Below are 23,784 nucleotides of genomic sequence, written 5' to 3' on the forward strand. Positions count from 1 at the left end.
TTTCGCTTTATTAAAGGAAAACAGCATCCAGGATAGTCATTTGGTCACGCTTTAATATCATATAACTCCTAGTTACTAGAGTAATAATAAGTTACAGGTTTAGGAGGGGAGTTTTAACACTGAGATGGAGCAAAAATCAAATATATGGGATTGTCAGGATTGTCACATAAGTAAAAGAACATAGGCAAAATAAAAACTGACAAGCACCAATTTAACTAATAATAATAATAATAATAATAATAATAATAATAATAATAATAATAATAATAATAATAACTTTTATGAACAGTTAATAATAACTTGGCATAAAACAATGACTGTGAACAGAAAATACAGTGTAACATTTTGTTTGGCTCCTGGTCACAGATTCACAGCCTCATGCTGTATCATAGGCATCAACACCTGGATATTCTGTCCTGTACTGATTCAACTCCACCTGAAAAATATTGCACATCACCAATAAGTATTTTCGACTCAATATGAAAATAAATAAAATAGACACTTTATTGTCCCGATATTACACTGAGTGAATGATTGACACTGGCCTTTACTTATAAACAAACAAAATAAAAAGTCCTAAAAACACAAATATCTAATAAAAATAAAATAAAGAATACTATTAATTATTTGACACTTTCTGAAGATTTGTATCACAACTAATTCTGTGTATTCTGATTCAAACCGATGTGTTTGAAGGACCCATAAGAACCAGATGTTACGTGACTAAAAGCCATCAGTCCTCGACTGTGAGCCCTCCTGCTTCCTCTGCTGTTTCGCTTTGCTCGTTTCCAGAGCTGAGCCATGTCCGCGGTGTCTCCTCAGAGTTTTCTCCTCTCTCGGGGGGAGAGCTTTGCTCTGCCAACGGATTAGGACCGAGGAAATTTGTGCTCATGTCAATAGTGTCCAAGATTGTTGCGGTGATCTCAGAATCACTGAAGATTGTGTCTGAGAAAACCGAGTTAAAGGTGAACGACGAGCCAAACGGTGGCTCCTGCAAAACGGATTTGTGGTGTTTCGTGGGAACAATAACCGCTGGATCTCTTGGAGGTTTGACCGGAGGAACAGGCCCGGGCTCAATGTTTCTTATGTCAGAGTTTTGTTCTTGTGCTTGCTCCTGCTGCTCGGTTTGGACAGTCCTCCTGCAGTCGCTGCTGACACTGGAGCGTCGAGATGAGCCCTCCGCTGAAGAAATCACGCTGCTGGCGTGAGGGAGACTCTTAGGAGACCTGAACTCCCCCAGCTGTGCCTCTTTCACAAGAGGGGCAGAGAAGCAGTTCAGACAGCCAGACATTGAGGATGATTTACCCTGAACGTACAGCACTGTGATCGGTGAACAAGCTGAGGCTTGAGCTTTTTCGTCTTTCGAGCTTACCCCGTCGGGCTCTGAGCTAGTTTTCCCTGCGCTGCCAGAGTCTGAGGAGCGACGAGACACTTTTTTCCTCGACCCCCTTCGGATGGTTCTTGTGCCTCTTGTGAGCCAGAAGTCCTGAGACAGCACTGGATCTTTTTGTCTTTGAAGCATGTCTGCGTTCAGACTGCTGGGAGTCGGCATCGTGGCGGCTTTCTCCCTGCTTTGCTGAAGCTTTGAGTGGGGCTGCGGGGTGGACACGTCACTGGGCGGCTGGTAGGAACATGAGGAGTTACGTGACGGGGGCTGCTGGACAGGACTGCTGCCGTTTGACCAAGGCTCGTTCTCCAGGCTCAGGCTCAACTCGCCGCTGCTCTCACTCTGGGCTCGACACTGGACCGCATTGGTCGCTGGAGAAATAAAGAGATAAAGTTACATTGCTTCAAAAATGAAGAAAATAAGTATCAAATACCTTGAACCTTCGATGACGCCAATGAAAAACTGGGACTTTATGGTTTAGTAATATAACTTTAAACATCATGGATGAACCATGCAAACAGTGAAGTTTGGTAGTGGAGGCATCATGATATGGGGCTGTTCTTTTTTTAGCATAGGGAACTGGCAGACTTCATTTAAAGAAACAAGACAATTTCCCAGACCCAAATAAAAGAGAAAATAATAGACAAATACTTTGGGACATCCTTAAAAATTGAACAGATGTAATACAGATGAATTTCTAAGCAAGACAAAAATAACAAACACACTGCACCTTCTCTCTCCACTCTATTTCCTGTTTATCTGCTGTCTGATAAAGGTCACTATTGCAGAAAAACATCTTTTAAAAACAACTATATGTTTTATAACATACATTTTTATGTGAAAGTTATATATTTCTTTCAATCTGTTGGAGTTTTTTTCAACATTTGGTGGGAATTTCATCTCAACAGGCAAATGTGCTCAACACACTGATACGTAGAGGGGAAGTAAGTAAACAGTAACAGCCAACAGGGAGCGGTAGAGCAGAGCCTCCCGCTCTCCAGATGCGAACAGAAAAGAGATTAATTCAAAACAGGGTCATGATTGCAGTTTGAGGGGTTTAGCCTAATTCCTGATCTGGCTGCACATCTGCATGCTGACTGAATCCTCTAAACAGGAATTCAAAAGGTTTTACCACGATTCTGCAGCCCGTCGCTTTCCTCACATCCAGATGGCACAGTGCTGCCATTCGAATCTTTGTCTGCAGGATGTAAAAAAAAAAAAAAAAAAAAAAAAAGTAGGAAATCACCACCCAGCAAGAACAGGATTTACAGTTTCAGCCTCTGGGTGCTGTTCTACTAGTGCTGACGAAATCCAACACAACATCAGTTTCTCGTTGCCTCTACCTGTAAGCCACAGCTCAGAAATGTTTGGGCCAGTGACAGGGGTGCTGTTGTTGAAATGGCCAGATGGAAGAGTGGTGGGATGATGCTGGTGATGTTGGAGGATGGATAATACGGAGGTACAGAGAGGCGAGGTCAGCAGATCCTCTTGGCCTTCGTCCGCATCAGTTTCCTGCTTTGTCTCAAATGAGGTCGATGTCTGGGATAAGCTGCTCAAAGCTACATTGAAGGATGAAGGAGTGATTGGGTGGGTGGGGGAAATGGACAGACAGGTGAAATGTGTCATGCACAGTACAGGGTAGTTTGTCTGTCTGGTCATGTGAGCGGCACAGAACGGTTGTAAAGGTGAATTTGCTGCAGCTGGAAGGGCAAAACTCATGCAGCGCCACAACGTTCCTGCATTCATAAGGAGTTGTCTCCGTTCTGGAAGGTAAATGACACTTGAAGCTGTTGCAACATAGAAAATGAGTGAAGTTTGGTGAAATGAAGCTGAAGATTTGGTGGACATTGTAATGTTGCTGTTAGTGCTAGTACTATAGCATATTGCAAAAATGTCCACAACTATAACCATCTTTACAGTTAGTTAGGCTACAACTAAAAACATTGATGTATTGTTTTTGGGGTTTTATGCCATAGGCCAACAAATAGCAGTGCATAATTGTGATGTTGAAGGAAAGTAATACTTGGCTTTCTAATTATTTGACAAAAATAAAACCTAGAAGTGTATCGCGCATTTATATTTAGCCTCCCTGTGTCAATACTTTGTAAAAAGAAAAAAAAAACTTTTGTTACGTTTGTAAGTCTTTGCTTGTTTTGCATGTCAAGATACTGAATTGTTGCACTTGCTGCCTCACAAAAACACTCAAGTTCAGCGAGTTTGGATGGATTCATTTTCAAGCCTTGCCACATATTCTCTGTTGGATTCAAATAGCTCAACTTTAAATGTCCCCACTACTGTCTGCTGTGTGTTTTGATCCTCATGATGCTATTTGTTCACATACGTTCTTCAACAAACATCTGTGGACTTCACAGAACATCTGGATTTTACGTATACACCCTGTTACTTCCACATAAAAGTGAATGCACAACATTTTTGGAGTGAAGAGGGCTGAATACAAATGCACGTCACACTTTTCAGTTTTGTTATTTCAAACAAAACATTGAAAACCAGACATTTTTTTTCCCTTCTAATTGTTATTCAGTACTTTGCACAGTTTGAGCATATAAAACCTCAAGAAAACACAAATTGTGAGAAAATTCGAGTGGTATGAATGCTTTTGCAATCAGAGGTGGGTAGAGTACCCGAAACTTTACTCAAGTAAGAGTTAAGAGTAAAAAACACATTTGGTAAAAAGACTGAAACACAACATCAGTCATTTAATAATTAAAAATAACACAATCAGACAGACCAAACTATAAAGTGAAATCTATATCAAAGGAGATCCTGATATTTTAGAGATCAAAATTAAAATGATCCATATCAATAACACAATTACAAAATATCAAGATAATGCGAAAGAAGCTATTTTCCAAATCAATTTCTTTCAGTATGAAACTTATTAAACTTTAACAAAAACTGCAGGTGTGTGTCTGTGTCTGCTGAGTTTTTGGCCAAAATAAGCTTGTTCTGGATACTCAGAGTGGGTCGAGCATCCAGGAATTTAACTCAAGTAAGAGCAGTGATACGTCCAGACAAAATTACTCAAGTTAAAGTAAAAAGTACAGCATAGTAAAAGTAAACCAAGGAAAAGTAACTTAGTAAATATAACCAGTTACTACCCAACTCTGTTTGCAATGCACCATTTGTAAGGACCAAGCACATTATGATGTAGTAGCATAAAGCAAAGGCTCTGCTGGAATTACTGCAATAACAGCGACGTCAAAGACGCGAGTCACAATGAGAGCAGGCGGTGGACACCGGTTTTTCTTACAGAAAGAACGACGGAAGATGGACTTGACTTTGTCTTTGTCCTTCAGCCTGCTCCTCAAACGGGGGAACTTTTTCACGGGGGCTTTTCAAAACCAAAGCGTGACCACATGAGACAAATACACATGACGATGGGAGGGGAGGAAAACACAAGGGGAAAACAAAATCCAAAGGTTGACAAAAGGAGGGAATGAATCCACATAAACAAGAAAAAGACACAAGGGAGACATTTATGAGTGTTGGAGAAATTTCACACACAAAATCCATCAGGAATAATGAGTGTCTGGACTTGGCATGCAACACCGTCTTGAGCAGAAAAAAATGACAAACTTTGAAAATGCTCATGTGAGTTTTTGGATCGGTGTTAACAAGAAAATTCAGCTGATTCGTGATTTAATGCAGTCGTGCATATTTAAAGAAACGGCAACGATCAAACTGCGTCGAGGCTCAGAACAGAGAAGCACGTCCGTAAATAGTTCTTAAACAAATTTACTATTTATTAACAGTCAACATTTGGTAATTCCATGTTTTAAAGGTGAAGATAAAACTGCTGCTTCCTCTCCGACAGTCACAGGCCGGATGCGGTGAGTTTCAGGTTCACATACTCACTGCTGCCACGTTGCTGTGAAGTGAAGTCACCCGCTGAGGTGGAGGCCGATCCTCCCGATCCGTCGGAGCTGATGAAGGAGCCGCCGTAGTGGACGGCTTCAGCCTCAGAAGCGAGTGTGCTTTCGGGGACGTTTTCACGGCTGCTGGACTTCATCAGCTTCTTCAGCTTCAGAGTTATCCAGTTGCCACGCCTGCCAGCGCAACATGGTGGAAATGATGGAGGCAACAGAGGTGGAATTCAGACGTTCAAAATTCAAACTGGAATCTTACGGTTAGGAGTGGGCGATATGGACTTAGGGTTTAACCAGGATATTTTGTGGTAGTATCTCAATAATGGAAAAAACACAAATGACGATAAGAACCGTTTTTTACTTCTTTTTTTTTTTTTTTAGCTAATTGTAAAGCTGGGACTGCATGACGTCGCAATCATAACCTCACAAACACAAATACTGACCTTGAAAAACATTCAGTTTGTAATACACTTCTTTTATGTGAAATCAGTCAAATAAAAAGTGTGAGTATGTCACTAAGCTGCACATGGAAGCTGCACTGAATTATATTTTAATTATGTTTTGGGAGATTGTAAACTGTGACGACAACAAATCAAAATTCTTAACATGTGAAATATCATTTACAATCAATGCCCACCTCTACTTATGATTACTGATTTTACTAATCAAATAATAAAAAATTAAAAAGAGCACAAATCAAACATTCCATCTAGCGACTCTCAAGTAGTTGACTATCCAACTATTCATATTTCAGACTTCACCTTTCCAGTTTGTAATCTTAATGTGCACTAAGATGGTTGTGTTTAGCAAACAGAAGCATCTCAACAGAAGCAGCTGAAACGTGGAAGCTGCTTGATTCACTCAGAACATTTGAAACTGCTTGATTCACTCAGAACATTTGAAGCTGCTTGATTCACTCAGAACATTTGAAGCTGCTTGATTCACTCAGAACATTTGAAGCTGCTTGATTCACTCAGAACATTTGAAGCTGCTTGATTCACTCAGAACATTTGAAGCTGCTTGATTCACTCAGAACATTTGAAGCTGCTTGATTCACTCAGAACATTTGAAGCTGCTTGATTCACTCAGAACATTTGTGTGACTGTCAGAGACGGTTTACCTGCGAGGAGGTGAGGGGTCGTAAAACTTATACTGATCCATTATCTTCTCCTCCAGCTTCTCCTTCTGTCTTCTCAAATCATTGAGCTTATCACTAAACAAACACAGAGACATCATTGCAATATTATTATTATAATTTTATTTTATTTTTTTACCATTTTTTTCTTCCTTAAAATGTTCCTAAGTATCTCTTCTCTTATCTGAAGCTGTCACTCATAGTTCATTCAAATTTGATCCTTTCCATCCTACTGGATCACAATCAAATTCTTTATTTTCGTCTAAACAAGGTCTGCGTTTGTTTACATTTGCTGTTTTAGCAAAGAAACAACTTAGTTATAGTTCATAATGATTTCACCAGGACATATAAATGCTCTCTTGCAAACATTCTCTGGTCCATTAAGAAACAAAAGTCACCAATTATATAGCAATCATACAGAGCTTGAATCATTGTACTTATGTACAATAAGTAGTACTTGCTAGTATAACTATAACTGCAAACACTAGCAGTTGTTTCCACGTAGCCATACTGTGATAATGATAAACATGCATGTTGTGCAACTCTAGTTTGATGTTCCAACAATCCACACATCCTAAAATAAAAGTAACAAGAACATTTTTTGTAAGGTAGAGACCTTTTCTCAGTGAAACAAAACTTTTTCACAATCGTGATGTGACAGAGTGGTAATTTATCTTAGCCAGTCTTCAAGAGCAGCAAGACAAGAGAACATCCAAGAAATCGAAACTTGTGCTAGAGAAGAAGAGTTCAAAATACAGTTCAAATATCACCAGCCTGAGTGCTAGTAACTGTGGGACAAGTGATTTTATTCAAAACTAAACAACTAAATAATGATATCGGGTTGTTTTGTGTGTGTCCTCCGTGCTGCTTACATATACTGTCGCTCCTCAACATGAAACAGATCCTTGCTTTCCATGTTCTGCTCCAGCAAGCTTCGGTTCTGCAGCATCAGGGTCTCGATTTGACCGATCAGATGCCGATTCTCTTCTTCGAGGTTCCCCTTCAACTGACTCAACAACTAAACATCACATGCAGAAATCAATCTTTAGTTCGCTCAAAACGAGCTACGCAAACAAGAGTCGGCAAACCTAAAGTGTAACTAAACTACAAATCAACTTTTTTTTATTTTTTGTGGATAAACAGTAAATAGTTTCTAGAGAGTTTCTGTGCAGATTTGAACATTTTTGTGTAAATTTGTTCAATTTTGCGATATTTTTTCTAACACCGTCTCAGTTGGGATTAGTTATAAGTTAAGGTAATGTAATCATCATAGAAAGAACCGCGTGTCAAAGTATCATTTAAAAGCTGGCTGCAGACCATAAAAAAAAACGTGCTCATCCAATACCTCACACTGGTTGGTGAGCTTTGTGAAGTTGATGTCCAGCTCCTGGTCTTCCTTCTTCAGCTTGGAGAAGTCGGCCTCCAGCCAGGTGTACTTCAGGTTGGCCTCGTTCAGCTGGCTCTTGAGCAGCTTGTGGTCCACTGTCAGCGCCTCGTTGTCGCTGAGAAGCAGCCGGTATGTGCGGTTGAGCCTTTAAATGGGAAAAAAAGCACGGTGAGCCCAGCGTCGGGTTAGCGCGGCGTCTGTTCTTTATGCTCTCTTACTGGTCCTTCTCGTCACGGAGCCTGCAACATTCGGCCGCTGTTGTCTGATGCTGTTCTTTCTCCAGAGAGATCCTCATCTGCTCCTCCTTTAAGGTTTTCTCCCGCTCTTCCAGCTTAGTTCTCTGCTGCATCAGGTTGTTATATCTAAAATAAAATAAAATAAAAAAAAATCACAGACGGAGGCGGATCACATGAGTGCACACTGACACGCTTTTTGTAAACCATAAACTGTCATGGACTAAACTTGCTTGCAAAACTTGTCATACATCTTCAAGTTTTTTTTGTTTTTGTTTTTTGTCACATTTTAAGGAAATTATACTTTTTCTTTTAATCGCTGCAGAGATCCATACCTCACGTGAGAAAATGTGTCTACCTAATAGTTTTGCGCTCTACAAATGTGGCCTTTATGGAAGAGCGGTAAGAGGAATGCCACTGTTGAAAGAAAGCCACATCATTCCAGTAAAATACTTTAGAGTTTGAGGTTATAAGCAGGGCTGGATTTAGAACGATAATCACAGCTGGGCTTGAGATAGTTTTGGTGCCCTATTTAAAAAAAGAAAAGAAAAAAAGAAGCAGGATTTTATTCATATTTTACGTTGATAAAAATGTAACAATATTCAAACTCTACACTTCATAAGGGCTTATGACATTTACATAAGCTACAATGTTTGTAAAACATGCATTTATTGTAAAAACATCCTAAATCTTTGGGCAGCCAAAAATTTGGGGCCCTGCACTACGGCCCCTGTTTGTGTTTTCTAGAGTCCGGCCCTGGTTGTAACCTCAATAAATGTGAAAAAAAACAAACAAACAACAAACCAAAACAACAGCATTCATTGTCATCCTGGCAGCATCTCGTCTCTCTGACCTGTCCTGTAAAGTTCGATACTCCAGCTCCAGCGTGCGGTGGGCGTTCTTCAGACAGGCATGTTTCCCCATCAGAGCCTCACACTCCATGGCTTGTCGCTCGTGCAGAACCGTCAGTCGCTCGTGATCTCGCAGGAGTTGCTCATGAGCGCCACGCAGTTCTTCCCGTTCCTGTACAGCGCCGTCACGCTCACTTTCTATCCCGGACTGTTGTTGCTGCAGATGAGCGTTCTGGGCCATGAGGGAGGCACTCTGGGAATTTAGTGTCGACTTCTCCACCTGCAGAGGGAGAACCGTTGACGCCTTGTGTGGTTTTGCTTCACCGGCGACTATGCTGCAATGATTTCATTATCTAGGGAGTACTGAGGCGGGACCTGGAGGTTAGCGTTGTGCGTCTGCAGGGCCGTGTTGCTCTCCTGCAGCGAAGCGGCCTGCCTCTGCAGGGCGAGGATCTGAGCCTGCTGGCTGTCTGATTGACTCTCCAGCTGCTTGAGTTGGACCTGCGCTGCCTGCCGTTCGGCCTCCAGAGTGGCGTTCTTCAAGAGAAACAGATATCATTCAGGACCACCAACATATTCCAGAACCCTGCACCTCTGGTTTAGATGTGTGAAATAAATGATTCTTGTGCAACATAATTTTGAAAGGTGAATCCAGCCTTTTGTTTCAGCGCATCAGTGTTGACAAATTCCACAATTTGCAGATATACTGTAACCATTGGCCCACTAACGATTCACGCAACCCAACTGTATTTATTATTTTTATTTAATACTTGTAAAATACTTTTTACGTTATCTAGCCACTCCAAAATGGCAAAGACAAGAGAACATTTCATTCAACTAAGGCAGGTGTTTATGAGTCAGTTTATGGCTACTAGAAAATAGCCAATTGCCTAAAGAGAGCAACAGTCCTGTGGTTTGGTCGGGTAAGAACAAGGCTGATATTTCCAAAAGATTTCAGGTCAAACCCCAAAACAACCCAAGAGCCTGACAATTATATTTAATAAAACCTAAAAGATCCGAGAAAAGTTAAATGGAAAAATATTGGCCTCTGCTATAATGTTGAAATTGAGTCTTTCATAATTATAAAGATTCAAAATATGTGACCAAGTCATCACATTCTGTTTTCAAGGTCAAATCATTATTAAATTATACTGGAACAACGTCATTCAATAATTTCATCCACGTTTTTAATTTCTTAGCAATAGTTTCTAATAATAATAATAATAATAATAATAATAATAATAATAATACTAAAAAAACTCAAAAAAGAGATTTCATGGTATTTCAGATAAAATGTATGCATCTTTCATCTCAGTTCAATCTAATCCAGCACAAATAAACCAGGCTGGTTAGAATCTGATTAAATCCAAAATTGTCCAATTTCTGTAAAGTGCAGCCATGCATTAATTTTCCAATCCTGGTTTGACCTATTTAGGCTCATGGTGGACGGAAGTCGATCCCAGCTGTTATTGAGTGGAGGCCGTACGTCGCAGCGGGGCTAAAACTCCTCCTACACATACACGGATCGATTTCTAATAACGAAGAGGAGACCTCTGGCAGAATCACATTCAGAGATGCCTCCCTCGGCGACTTTTTTTTAAACACAGGATCTGCCTCTGTCATGATCTGTGTTTCTGTGTGTTTATTTTTGAGTTTTTTCTGTGTGATCCTGTTCCCTGTGAGTCTCTGTGCTTCCCCGTTGATTGTTCCCAGGTGTGTCTCATTCCCTTAATTACCCCCCTGTGTATTTATGTCTCTTGTCCGATTGTTGTCGTAGTCAGATCCTTGTGTGTTTGTTGCATGTCGCTCACAGTAGAACTGATAAGTCCTGTGTCGACTCTGCTCTCGTTTCCAGTCGTGTATTTTCAGTTGCTATCGGTACTTACCTGTTGCTAAGTCTTCCGCCGTGCTGCTTGAACCGGACTGTTTTGAGCACTATCTTATTAAACTTTTCATCATCATCATCATCTTAACCTGGGTCTCTGCGTCAATCCTCACCACCTCCTCAACCACCCCATATGACAGCCTCGGCAGAAACAAACTACTTACGTTTCTCTCCACTTCAATCAGGCGGTCTTTGAGCCTCAGCAGCCCCCTGGTAGCCTCGTGGCTCTCCCGCAGCCACTCGGTCACGGCCTTGTTGGTCTGCGCTGGAGGGCTGGAACCCGCCGCCGTCCGCTCTTCCTCCTGCCGCTGCTGCAAGGCCTCGTGGCTCAGCTTCACCTGGTAGAAGTGTGCAGCTTCACTTCAACAATCAGCTAATTCTCTAGAATGAATTCCCTACTTCTGAGATCGTAGTGTTCACACGGTGTAGTTACGGCTCCGTTTTCATTAAGAAACTTACTGGACTGGAGAAGCCACTGGTTCTGTCTTATCCATCGTTTTTTTAAAACTATTTATTCGGGTTTTCTACTTTTTCTCTTTGTTTTGTTGAAAGTTTAATTCGTAGAAATGAAACAAATAAAGATCTGAACCTTTTGACTTCACTTACAGTCTTCAGCTCCTGCAGAAACTGCTGGTTTAGAGAGGTAGATTCCTGCAGCCGAGCCTCCAGGGCGGCCATCTTGTCATCTTTAATCTGTAGGGACTTCTTTAGAGACGACTCCAGCTCGGATTCTAGCATCTTGACCCTATCTCAGGAAAAAAACATTAAACAAAATCACAAAAGATATTTAAACATACAAAACATCTGTTGGAATTGATATCTAAGCAGTTTGCACAAACCTGCTGTCTGCTGCTTGTAGCTGCGCGTTTTCCTGGTTCAGGACTTTCATCTCCAGCTCGTGGGACAGCGTCTCCAGCTCGTTGTCTCTCTGCTGAGTTTTCAGCTTCTCACTCACCAACTCCTGAAGGTGGATAGCATTTTAAATGACATCATTCCTGAACTCTTTCACATTTTGTCAAGTTTCAACCGCAGATTTCTGTGTCTCTTATTTGGATTTGGCAGACCAACGCAACATAGTGCGTCATTGTAGAGTGACAGGAAAAGCAAAGACAGATTTATTTATTTATTTGTATTCATCCCCTTAGAGTCAATACACTAAATACATTTTTCATAATTGCACCTCGAAAAGGAAAAAAAAAAGAATTGTATTAGAGTATGCCACACTTAAAAAAAAATAAAAATTAAAAACCACGCAGTTTCCCTTTGAAACTGGTTTATCACGTGAAATTCCAATACAATTCATTGAGGATGCAACATGTGGACAGCTTTAAACAGTAAGAATACTCTCACAAGTGACACTAATTAAACGTTCCTGTGCAGATTTGTACAGGTATTTGTTTTTATGTGTTGCAGTTAGCATGTCTTGTACTGCCTATTAGATGTGGTTTATCCTCACCTCTCTGAGTGTTGCCAGGGTCTTCTGGTCAATAGCAGCTTGTTTGATCAGCTCCCTGTTGTCTCTCTCCAAGCTTTTGACCCTCTCAGATGTTTCTCTTAACCCCTCCGCCTCCTTCACCAGCAGACGCATTTCTCTTTCCAAGCTTGCCATGCAGACGTTACGGCTGTCTAAGTTGGCTTCCTGAATTTCGGCCTGGAAAGGATGAACATAGCAACCAGGAAACTACTTTTGTAGCTCCTTTAAGTCTTATAATGTCACGCGTTTTATTAGTTTATCAAATAAATGTGATTTCTACCTGCTGTCGGAGTCTTCGGTTTTCTTTCTCTAGTTGCCTTTTGTCTTTCTCCAGCGTGGAGGTTTCGTGCTCCAGGTTTTGTTTCTCGGTTTCCAGCTGCTCCAGACGTCTCGCTGAGATCCGAAGCTCTTCAAGGGATGCCTGGAGTGCCTGGTTTTCTGCCTCCAGCTCCTGAACCTCGGCCTCCAAACGCTGAACTTTACGCTCTCAAAAAGCACAGTAGGGTAAAATAAAATAATGTAAACCGTGGCATTTCAAATAGTTACATAAGCATACAAAGTGAAGCTACCAAACCTACCGGTGTTGTAAAGAGAAGTCTGTAGCTGCTGATTGAGCGTGTCCAGACCCCTGCATTTAACCTCCAGCCGCTGTGTGTGCCTGCTTGCATAAGACGGACGTGTTGGCCCACCTGTGTGAGCGCTGTCGTGGTGTGGCCTTTTGCTCTGTGAGCTTGGGGAGTGACCGCATGACCCGACACAGCAATGGAACTGATTGTGGTTATTTTCCAAGGTTTCCAGATCCGACACCATTTCTTTGTCTTGATCCTGCAGGTGTCCGTTCTCCTGCGCGTGACAGTCTGGATAACCCGTGAGAAGGATCTGACTTTGGCCTCCTTCCAGCTCTTCTGTGATGAGCTGCTGCTGGCAGTGTGAATCTCCTGAGAAGGTGTTTGTCTCTGATTGCTCTGCCGATGAGGTAAAGTGGTTGGCGTTGCACACCAACCACTGGGGGCTGGGTTTGGCTTTCCTGCAGCTGCTATGAGCTGCAGCTCTCAGCTCTTCGATGGTCCTCAGGAGTCTTTGGTTTTCCTTCTCCAGCTTTAAAATTTGACTCCGGGTTTTCTCACTGACCTCTTCGCTCAGCGTCTGTGGCCCTTTGAAGAAACACAACAAAAGTTTGTAACTTTTGGACCCAAAAGGATGTGCATTAATGCTAACCTTTCATTTTAATGGTCTCACATTTACAATTTCAATTTACATAAACTGAAATTGGGCCAGTTATGTAAAAGAAGCTGAATGAATTAGTAGTCTTAGGTTTGTTTAGATGCAAATAAAAAGAGTTCTATTTAGTTAGTTAATCCGAGAACAAAGGAAGACATGAATAATATTTTAAACATTACTTTATATGAAAGAAAATTTAGGAGAATATTATTTAAACTGACTAAACTGGATTTAAAGCTGTTAAGGTGAAGGTTTGCAGAAAACTGCATCTGAATTTCAGTCAGCCAGTTGGAAGGTTCAGTCAAAATTACAAAAATATTTAAACCAAATATCTTAAAATTCATTGAAGAAATGAAGACAGGTTTAAAGGCAAACTATATAAGAAAATCATTAAATAAAATATTATTTGTTTATTCAATAAAACGTATTTAGCAAAATTTAGTTTTCATTAAAATAAAAATGATAAAAACTGATTTTGAGTCAGACTTCGGATGTAAAAATGTAGCTCATTTAAATATCTTAAATTATCTTGGTTTAAAGTTGAATCATTTTGAACATGCTGGTCATGGCCTGGTTCAGTAGTAATGGTTCTTGAGACATTTCATTCTTCAGCTCTGTGCTGATGAAGCCTGATGGATGAAGGGTGAAACATCCTCAAGGACGGTCATGTCCTGGATGACCGGGAGTCTGCAGCAGCGGGTGGCCTAGTTAAATGTCAGTCCTCTCTACTAATTTTATGGAACTGAAAACGAAACATATTCCTGTGAAACTCAGTCTTTGATTGGCTTTCATGTGCCAGTCCTTCCTTGGGACACGGCAGAAAATATTTAGACAGGTTCTATCTCATAACAACATCCCCTCCCTCTGACGCCTGCTGCTCCCATTTTCTCTCACCGTGGGAGTTCTCTGCGGTCATGGAGAGCTGCTCCAGCTCCCAGCCCAGGTGTTGGGACTCCTCCATGCTCCTCCTCTGTGCCAGACACAAAGCCAGGTTCTCCTCCTGAAGCTCCTTCATCCGCTTCGCGTCTGCTTCTTTCTCCTGAAGTCAAAACAAAGTGCTTCAAGAATTGGCTTGGCGTGGCAAGAGGAATGAGAAAACACTAAGCTAAATGTGTGACCTGTGCTGCCTCCTTACTCTCAAAAAATCAAAAATCAGCCTTTGGTTTTGATTGGTTCCTAAATGGAGAAACAAAAATAAAAACAGACTGTCGTCATGCAGTCTGTTTTTATTTTTAAATCACCTTACTGTCCATGCCTTATTCTAGGCAGAAACATAAAAAAGCTCCTTCTGTATAAAACATGCCTGACCTGCTCCATGTCATGGACGCGGGCCTTCAGCAGCAGGTTGTGTTTCTCCAGCTGGTGGATTTGATCTGTTCGGGACCTCCAGCCCTCCAGCTGGTCCTCCAACACCTCCTTGGTCTCTTGGAGGACCCTGTTGTCCTCCTTCAGCTCCTGTGACACACCAAATACATTTGCACAACTAACCTATCAAGTTCAAATTTTCAAGCTTTTTCCTCAAAGCTTTTAAATACTCTTGTCAACAAACTATATTTATGCACACGTGGCATCAGGAGCAACCGTAACTCCTCACTTTTAAAGGAAGTGTAAGTAAAAACCAAAAATGGAAAACAATCAAATCTGCCTTCACCTCCACTTTGGCTTTGTAGAACTCCATCTTGTGCAGCTGCTCCTTGTAGCGCCCGACTTCGCTCTCCAGCTTGTCCGCCTTGATGGCGCGCTCCCTCAGGGCGTCGAGCTCATCCCGGTAGGTACGGGCAGCACGTGCATCCACCTGCAGCTGGGAGTTCTGGATGAAGGTCAAACACATGACTTCCCTTTAGAGGCAAGGACTTAACAATAAGAAAATACACCTTTCACATTTGTACAAACTTGACATTCCCTCCAACTCATCCTGGAGATTATAGATATTTATAAATATGAAAAGAACTTCTGACTCAAAAGGTTTTTCTTTTTTTGCACCAGTTTCTGCATTAGTCTAACAGCTTTAATGCGGTTTTAACAGATTTTGACAAAGCATTTTGGAAGCACGCAGAACATGTCACTGTTGGAAATAAATATGTCTTCAAAAACAAACACTGGGCACGCATCTCTTTGCGTTTTTCTTTTTGTTTGTTTCTCAGGTTAGCCAGTCCTTCATCAAACTAAACATTTTGTCACGTTACGACAAAAAAACTGTCTTTTACTGAGATTTTATGTGACTGACCAACACAAAGTAGTGGATAACTACGTATTTTTGTCAAGTCGTACCTCCTGCTGAATCCGTTTTAGTTCGGTCTCCACGTTTTCCAGCTCGTGTCTGCAATCAAGCATCTGTTCGCTCTTTTCCTCTCTGTGGCAAAGCATGCAGTGAGAAACTGCAGTTAGGTGTGTTGTGTTAGTATCAGAATAATTTAACGTGATTAGTTTTTACCCACAGAGAATGGGAGGACAACTCGCAAAATAAAAAATGTTCAATAAAAAAATAGAAAAGAAGACAAACCATTTGAAAGGGCAAAGTAAATCTGTGCCTGAAATCTCTGCTTGCTCAGAGGCAGCTGGATGAATTATCCCATCAACAAGAGAGGATAATACATCAGAGACAACTGGATGGAGAGAAATGGTGGAACTGTGACTGTGTGTGGTGGGTGTGCGTGTGTGTTGTATCTGCTGAAATGCAGAGCAAATGTGGGTCAGTGATAGTGCACCGCAATGAAACCTGCCAAGCAGGCAGCAATGTGGGCCAAACTCCGCAGGGCATCGCTTATCCTGTGCTATCTCTGCCACCGCCGTTCATTCACTCTCCTCCAGCAGCTAAATACAGGGAAGAGCTTTTAACATTCACTAATCACTGACCCAAGAAAGTGAGAAGATATATGTCCACATTCCTCTTTTCTCAAGTACAATCATATATTTTATACCCAAAGCAAACAGAAGGTCATGGAGTATTGATTGAAAAAAGGTCCTGATCAACTTTAACAATAAAGAGCAAAATAAAATACTTCAGTTAATCATTTAATGTAAATTATTAGAATGGTTTTGTAAATTAACATATATTTATATATGTTGTACATTCAACTAAAATAAGTTAATTGCATTTATTATGATAAAATATACAAAACTTAGATTTGGTTTGACACTAGAAAAAACAAAACTCAAAACATATTCCTAAATTGGGAAAATATTAATTAAGTTCAGTCCCAATGGTAATTAGTAAATCAAAGTCTTATTAGCCCCTCTGAAGGTAAAAGTGGACCATGTAACCCTGTTATTTAACTCCTGATAAAATCCTTATTTTTAAGCGTATTTATGTCAATCTTCTCTTAATCTGTGGTGTACTTACAGTTCCTGCCGAAGTCGTCTGATCTTTGCCTTAGAATCAGCCAACTCCACAGCCAGATGTTGCTGGGTCCCTGCCTGCTGCTGCATGCTGGGAGAATGGCTGGCAGGCTGTGGACTGGACGGGCTGCTGAGCAAGCTGACAGCTCCTTCCTTCTCCAGCATCAGCTCCACTATTGTCTGCAGAGGTGAATGGAAGCGAATTCAAGATGTTACAAAAAATAACTACAGCTCATATTCCACCTTTTCTGAGATCTGAATCATTTAGACATCTGTATAAGCGTGTTGATAATCTTTTCCATGTTTTACTTCCACACAATTTTTGTACAAATATGATTGGATACAGCACTCAGTAAATAACCAGCTTCCTTAGCAATAAGCGTTGAGGCTTCCCCTCCTTGTCAAGGGTGACACTGACTGTCTGGTGGACATCTATCCAATCAGCTGTCTTCCCCATGATTGTGTGACCAGCTGACCCATGAGAGACCATGTAGACCATATTTAACTTTTTCATAATAATCAAACTTTCTGAAACAATTTTCTTCCTCTGATTTCACTGATTCTAAAACTAGATGGCTTAGACAACTCTGAGTCTTAAATACAAAATATTGTAATAAAACTTTAAGTCCATATCGCCCGCCCTTAGACTCAAGTTACAAAAATCATCTGATCTCAAGCTGATCCTTCTGTGCATCTCTAAAAACCTGTGAATAAAGTGATGTGTGAAGGTAAAACCTGTTCATAAAAACATGTTGTTAAAGTTGTACCTCCAGATGGGAGTCCCTCTGGTCCAGGATGTGTTGGAGGTGTGCTGCCATGTTCCTCATAGCGCTCTCCATCTCCTCTGGGTGAACGCCACTGGACCCCAGCCACTGGAGATCCAGCACGTTCTCCTGACTGTGGGTCAGCTTTTGGTCAGGAAGAAAACAGTCAGTCAGTGTAGTGAGAAATGAAGACAACACTGGAAGACTTGAACATCTGATACCTCCTGAATGTGTCCGGCTAAGGCAGCTTTTGTATCAAAGTCAAGCGTCTGAATCCTCTCGATGTACTCCTCCTTTTTCTCACACTGCAAACAACAAAAGATGGCAAGGTTCTTATCGTAACACACGGGACAGAAGAACGCATCAATAGCAAACGCACCTGAACCGCACACCCCATCAACAAGAGCAGAAGGTTCTTCATTTCTTCCAGACTTTGTTCTGCAGAGAATGGAAAAGGAAAACGATCAGAGCTGGATCCTTCACGGAGGATTTCTACCATCTGAGCAGGGATTTGACTGGTGAATTTGGGTCAACATTCGCCAAAGTTTTGCCATCACAAGCCAGTGCACTTATTAGATTGATTGTGCAATTGAATAAAATGGTTAGGGAGGAGAGAATATTGACTCTGCTGCAGTCTCCTGCAGCCCGAGTTGAATTAATCACCATGGGCAGCGAGGACATCTTGTTTTAATGTTGCAATCTTCCAACAGAAACAACAACAAAAATGTACAGTAATTTCATGGACGGATTAGTAAAAACTTTATTACAAACATCCTCAAATTCTTAAAAACAAAAAATCTAACTACATGTGCTGAAAATCAGCTGAGAGTGAAGCACACTGTGAGTCCATCCAAACTCCAAAGGTCCAACAGAGTATGGAGACGAAAAATCCTGTGAGGTATCTTTAAGAAACCTACCACAGTAGGGAGTCCTGCCCAGCAGCAGCACGTCTGGCAAAGGAATCATGATTAATTGTCTCAGATTATCCTGCAGAAAAGGGGAAACAGAGGAGGAAGAGATGGGGACTGAAAAACAAAACTTGCAGATTTTGGCTGGTGGAAGACATGCTAGACCTTTGGCTACATGCTTCAATAAATTTGGGTGAACGTGCATGGAGAAACCAATCCAGCTAATGAATATGCGCAAAAGCCGGCGCAGCTCGCTTCTTTAGTGCAGCACTGAAAAGGTCCAAAACTCGCCTCAGTCTATAGGTAGCTTAGTTGTGTGAACAGTGTGTGTGACTGCTGGTGAGGGGAAGCCGAGAATGTTAATGGCCTCTCACAGAGGAATAGAAAGCTGTGTTTTGGTGACAAACACTGTTCATTTAGACTTTAATGCAGAAGAGTCCATTTGGTGGCCAAAAAATGGCCACCTGGGGTTAAGAATTAGTGTTTTATATCCAGGTGAGTGATTGTGAACAGTTTGAAACAGCAGTCAACTTTGACCCAAAACCTCCAGGTGTCTCTTAGAGGGTTGAGGAAGAAATCCAAGACTCCAGAAATAAATCTGAAGGAAAATACACTTGAAGAAAGCTGCAGATAATAGATATCCACACAATCTGGTAAATTTGGGGAGCTTTGGGAAAAATATTGGCAAGTCAAGATGTGGCACGCTGACTAATGAAGCGTCCAGCTGCCAGACACTGGAAATAAATTTAGGATCTGTATCACAAGAGAACTATGCCGTCACAATGAGATATAAAAAGTCATTATAGTAAAATTTATAACTCATTACAAAAAATCGTCATTTTTAAATAAGAAAGCAACAGCAGCACCTCTTGGGATCTTCTAATGTTGTACAGAGAAAACTGGGTGAGAAGGAGAGTCATAGCCAGCCTCTTTATGACCCTTTAACAAGTCATAATCTGTCAGAGAAGCACATTTTCATAAGTTAAAGTTTCTCATTTTAACGAGATCTAAATCTCGTTTCGCTAAAACGAGAAACCGCTCCTTATTGTATGGCAGTAAAAGGCTTCCGTAGCTGACACCCAAGAAGACTTCAACTGAATCAAAAAGTTCTGCGGAGTGCATAAATATGCCACAAGATCTCTATGGTATTTCTATTTAATATTTCCCTTGGGAGATTTGTGTTTCGGTATTGAATTATGCAGAATAAAATGACAAATCACAATCTCATTTGAACAGGGGCGTGTTCGTGTGGGAGGTACACAATGTCTTGTCCCAAAAAGAAACAGTTCTGTGGTGATCTTGGAATATTTAGGAGAGACCGACAGAGAGACAGACAGTTCAACATTTTCCACTGTGATATTTTGATTTCATGAGCCACTACACAGCTACAGTATATCTGCCTGTTCGTCTGACTGCAGCTCCATATGCTGCTTTACTTGCTGCTGTGTGGTAACCTCTCTTCTGGGCTGATTACGCATCTGCTGACATGACCGATATTTAGGCCACCAGATCCACAACATGTGACGCCAATGCAAAGTTGGAACAGCATCCGAAACATGCAGGGATCCCGTTTAGAATGCGATTATGAGACAACATGCTTTGCACAGTCTGTTACAAGAGATAAGACGCTAGGAAAATTGTCCAAAAGCTTACCAGATAATAACTTCTGATTTGCTGGACAAGAAAGTTCAGGTTCTGGATCCTCTGACCTGGATCTCTACAGACTTTGTTTGGACACTGAGTTGCAGCAGAAGGATTTCTGAAAATAGGAAAGCATAAAAAACACATTTTAAGTGACATATCTGCTGTTTCCAAACAGATAATCACGCAGGACAAACTGGTACGGGTCTAGGCTCAGACTCTTCCGTGAAAATAAGACTAAGGTCACCATTCATTCCTAACTTTAGCCTGTGTGACATCATCGCTCCAGACGGGGGAGGTTTTTGAGCCAGACAGAGGGGGGCACGTTACACTTTTCACTGGCTGCACATCAAGTTTGGGAAACTGGATTGAGAGGAAGTGAGCCTATAGAGTTGAGTTGGCAAAGTGTGAACCTCAAATGACCAAAAATTATGCAGGCCTGGACACCATTATTTTCATCTCAGGGCTTCTTGCATTCCTTTCCACACTGTCTGTCCTCTATCTGGACCTTTATCTCCCATCTGTGTCCCACTGGCGCTGAACTGCAGGTCCTAATCTCAAAAGGGTCTCTCAATCCAAGGGATTATCCCGCCTCCTCCCCTCCCTTCCTTGCAACATTGTTTTTACATTTAAAGCTGCGCGACCATGAGCGGGATGAGTGAGCCGAATGCTGGCAAGTTGTTCACAAGTGCAGCCCCCCTCCTCCTCCTAACAATCAGACTCTGCTGTTTTTTTCTGAAGTGTCACTTTACCCAGACATGAAGGCCAAGCACACGAACACCATCAGTTAAGGCTTTTAATAATGGGTGAGGGCAAAGCTGCACAGAACAGAAGGCGAGCAAATCATAATCTCTTAAGTAGCATCTTGACAGCATGTATGATGTCTTTTATGTTTTTGGCCAGTTTGTTTTTTCTGCAGCCAGAATGCTCGGCATCAGCGCATATAGGACTCATGCTAATTCTAACATTTTCTGAGAAACTCTAACCTGTAAGTAATGAGAAAGTTACACTTAAAGTCTTCTGCTGACAACAAAGATCCTCTTTATTTCTGCAGAGGGACAATGGCGGCACTGTTGATGCCTGGATGCATAAAGATGCCTGATGCTGCACCAGCAGCCCCTAAATTACATTTACTGCCCTATAAAATCTCCAACACTGACAGGTCACTCATGCTCATCCAGTTCTTTTTTGTTTTTTAATGTTGCCACTGGTTTTGAAATGCAATCTGAAAGTGTTCACATTCATAAGATGTTGCAAGAAGTGAAGTGAGGTGTGCTGACTTACATTTGAGCCATTATCTTGTTCAGAATCACTCCATCCAGAAGATCGGAAAAGTCCAAGTGGATTCCCTCATCAGCTGGAATGAACGTCTTCACCTAATCACAGAATAAGACATGCAGGAGCTTTAAAATGAATTCACAATCTCTATAATTGCACAGATTAAGAAAAAAATATTAGGCTTTAATCAATGTGGAAACATTTTTGTAGATTTTATTATTAAAAAATTTAACGGAAATTCAGTTTTATAGTAACTTACTTACATTTAAGCTAACGCTTACAATGTTGTTGGGAATAATCTTTAACAACAAAGATAGAGCGTCATCAAGGACTGTGGGACTGTTACTGTGCAAGACAAACCATGACATCCTTTATAAATGAAGATATGCCAGTGATTCAATCTACGATAAGGGCAGATAACGGCGGCCATCCAACCTGAGCAGACGCTGAAAGTTTCAGATAAACCTCTGTGCTCCATGTGAGAAGAGACTGTAAGTTCACACCGTCTGTGATACAGAGCTGTCAGAATACACAGTGTGTATTGGGCTGCATAGATAGAGACCAGTCAAACTGCTGGTCATGATGTTATGCCTGATCACTATTGTATGAGTCAAATGGAAAAATATCTTAGTTCATGAAAATTAACTAAGATATTTTAAACAAGTGTTATTGTTTAAAATTAATCTATTTATTTGCTTTAATTTTTGAACTAAATAGAGCAATCTGAGTCCCCTCTGCATTCAGTATCATTTAACAAGTTAATGTGAAAATTGTGTATTTTTTTATTTAGAGAGATTATGGAAGTTGACAAAACTATTCATTAAATATTTATAAAATGTGTACTAAGATTTCTATAGTAAACTTTACATATGCAGTTTGGGGACACGGGTGGCGAGAACACATCTTAGGGATCCCAAAGTATTAATGACCTATAAACTTCCTTAGTTGGACAGCATAGTGAACAAACATAATAGATTTAAATTCTTCACACAATGTTTAAGAAGAACTTGCAAATAAAATTAAAGTATTTCATAATATTAGAGTAAACCACTATACTTCCATGTTTGATTAACGTTGCAATGAAATTATTTGTACATTTTTAATATCCTCTAAAAATTCCCTTTTTTATAGTGCACAGAACGTTCACTTACCCAAGTGACAAGGGGGCTCAGCATGAACTGATCCACGAAGGACAGGAAATCTCCACTTTCCATGGTCCCTAAAAGCTTGTATTTTATCCCAACAGGAAGTCCAAATCCTCTCTGAATTAAGATCGTTACACTTTTTAAAAAGATGTTTCTGTTTTAAAGGCGCTTCAATCGGGTACGGGACAACATAAAAGTTGTGTTTTTCTGATTTGTCTTCAACATATCCGCATTTAGTCCCGCAACAACACCCAGACACGGACAGACATCCTCCCTGGTCGTTTGCTGCAAAGGCATCTGCCGTCTGTATCCTCTTCCTCCTCCTCCTCCTCCTCTTCCTCCCTGCTGTCACTCAGGGAGACTCAGCGCTGATGTATCCGCGATATTTAAACAAACGAACTGCAACAAAAAGACGTATGACAAATGAAAACATCTACTTATCTTCTGTCAAATACACCTTGTTTTTAGGCGAAATGCTACTACAGCTAGCAGTCCGTTGCCATGGTCACAACACTCTTACCGACTCAATCAATCAAACAGTCAAATCCAAACGGACAGGAACACGTTATTTCTTAGCGGTCCACACCGTTCACTGTGAAGGTAGAAAAAAAAAAAAAAAAAACTTACTGCGCCAAACTTTGGCTGCAATGAGATGTCGTTTCATGAGGCAAAAGCGCCATCTTGTGGCTGAATGTAAACCGTGTTCACAATCGGGACATCCATCCATTTACCTTTGATTGTGTTTCAGTTAGTTTTTCTTTGAAATATTTTGCTTTATATTAAAATCCTCCTGAAACTGTCAAACGTTCATAACCAGTTCCTTACTCTAGAGTAGAAATTTATGTACTCCATTTTGTACCCACGCTGTGAAAAAACAACAAAAACAAACAAACAAACAAACAAACAAACAAACAAACAAACAAACAAACAAACAAACAAACAAACAAACAAACTAACAAAATGTCTCTAATTTATGGTAAAATAAATTACCATAAATTAGACAAAAACAAAAACAAAACAAACATGTCTCTAATTTATGGTAAAATACCGGTAGCTGTGCCGGTGTTTTACCGTAAATTAGAGACTTTTTTTTTCTTCTTTTATCAGTGCAGGCCTGAACTGAAGGAAGATTAAAGATTACTCCTTTAAAATGACTTCTAACCAGTAAGGTGAAGGAAATCGTTTTCAAAATAACTCACCAGTTTTATCCCACTGAAGTGTTTCCACTGAAGGATGTTGATGTAAGCTA

At 40.8% G+C, this 23,784-nt stretch overlaps 1 protein-coding gene across 6 annotated transcripts; it reads right to left on the reverse strand.

Moving 5' to 3' along the window:
* Positions 1 to 33: 33 nt before the first annotated feature.
* Positions 34 to 23,372, reverse strand: LOC103464972 (girdin-like). 6 transcript variants are annotated; one of them, XM_081606525.1, is made up of 30 exons: positions 23,163 to 23,372; positions 22,542 to 22,934; positions 21,397 to 21,488; positions 20,125 to 20,230; positions 18,481 to 18,550; positions 17,943 to 18,001; positions 17,785 to 17,868; positions 17,567 to 17,707; positions 16,804 to 16,979; positions 15,732 to 15,813; positions 15,112 to 15,270; positions 14,769 to 14,915; positions 14,355 to 14,499; positions 12,818 to 13,393; positions 12,520 to 12,725; positions 12,222 to 12,446; positions 11,605 to 11,726; positions 11,372 to 11,510; positions 10,930 to 11,103; positions 9,256 to 9,417; positions 8,883 to 9,160; positions 8,015 to 8,158; positions 7,755 to 7,941; positions 7,282 to 7,427; positions 6,395 to 6,487; positions 5,264 to 5,454; positions 4,659 to 4,739; positions 2,731 to 2,946; positions 2,520 to 2,585; positions 34 to 1,758 (listed from the first exon to the last, which is right to left on the reverse strand). In XM_081606525.1, exons 2-30 carry the CDS (start codon positions 22,602 to 22,604, stop codon positions 734 to 736), a joined length of 5,355 nt encoding a protein of 1,784 aa, XP_081462651.1. In that variant the 5' UTR covers positions 22,605 to 22,934; positions 23,163 to 23,372; the 3' UTR covers positions 34 to 733. The 6 variants fall into 6 exon arrangements, with proteins under 6 accessions (XP_081462651.1, XP_008407654.2, XP_008407661.2 ...); XM_008409432.3 differs by lacking the exon at positions 23,163 to 23,372 and adding an exon at positions 23,056 to 23,156; XM_008409439.2 differs by lacking the exon at positions 23,163 to 23,372 and having other exon boundaries at positions 12,222 to 12,416; positions 22,542 to 23,047.
* Between the last annotated feature and the right edge of the window lie 412 nt (positions 23,373 to 23,784).

Source organism: Poecilia reticulata, chromosome 1 (genome assembly GCF_904066995.2).
Source record: "Poecilia reticulata chromosome 1, P_reticulata-male-v2, whole genome shotgun sequence".
Classification (NCBI taxonomy): Eukaryota; Metazoa; Chordata; class Actinopteri; order Cyprinodontiformes; family Poeciliidae; genus Poecilia; species Poecilia reticulata.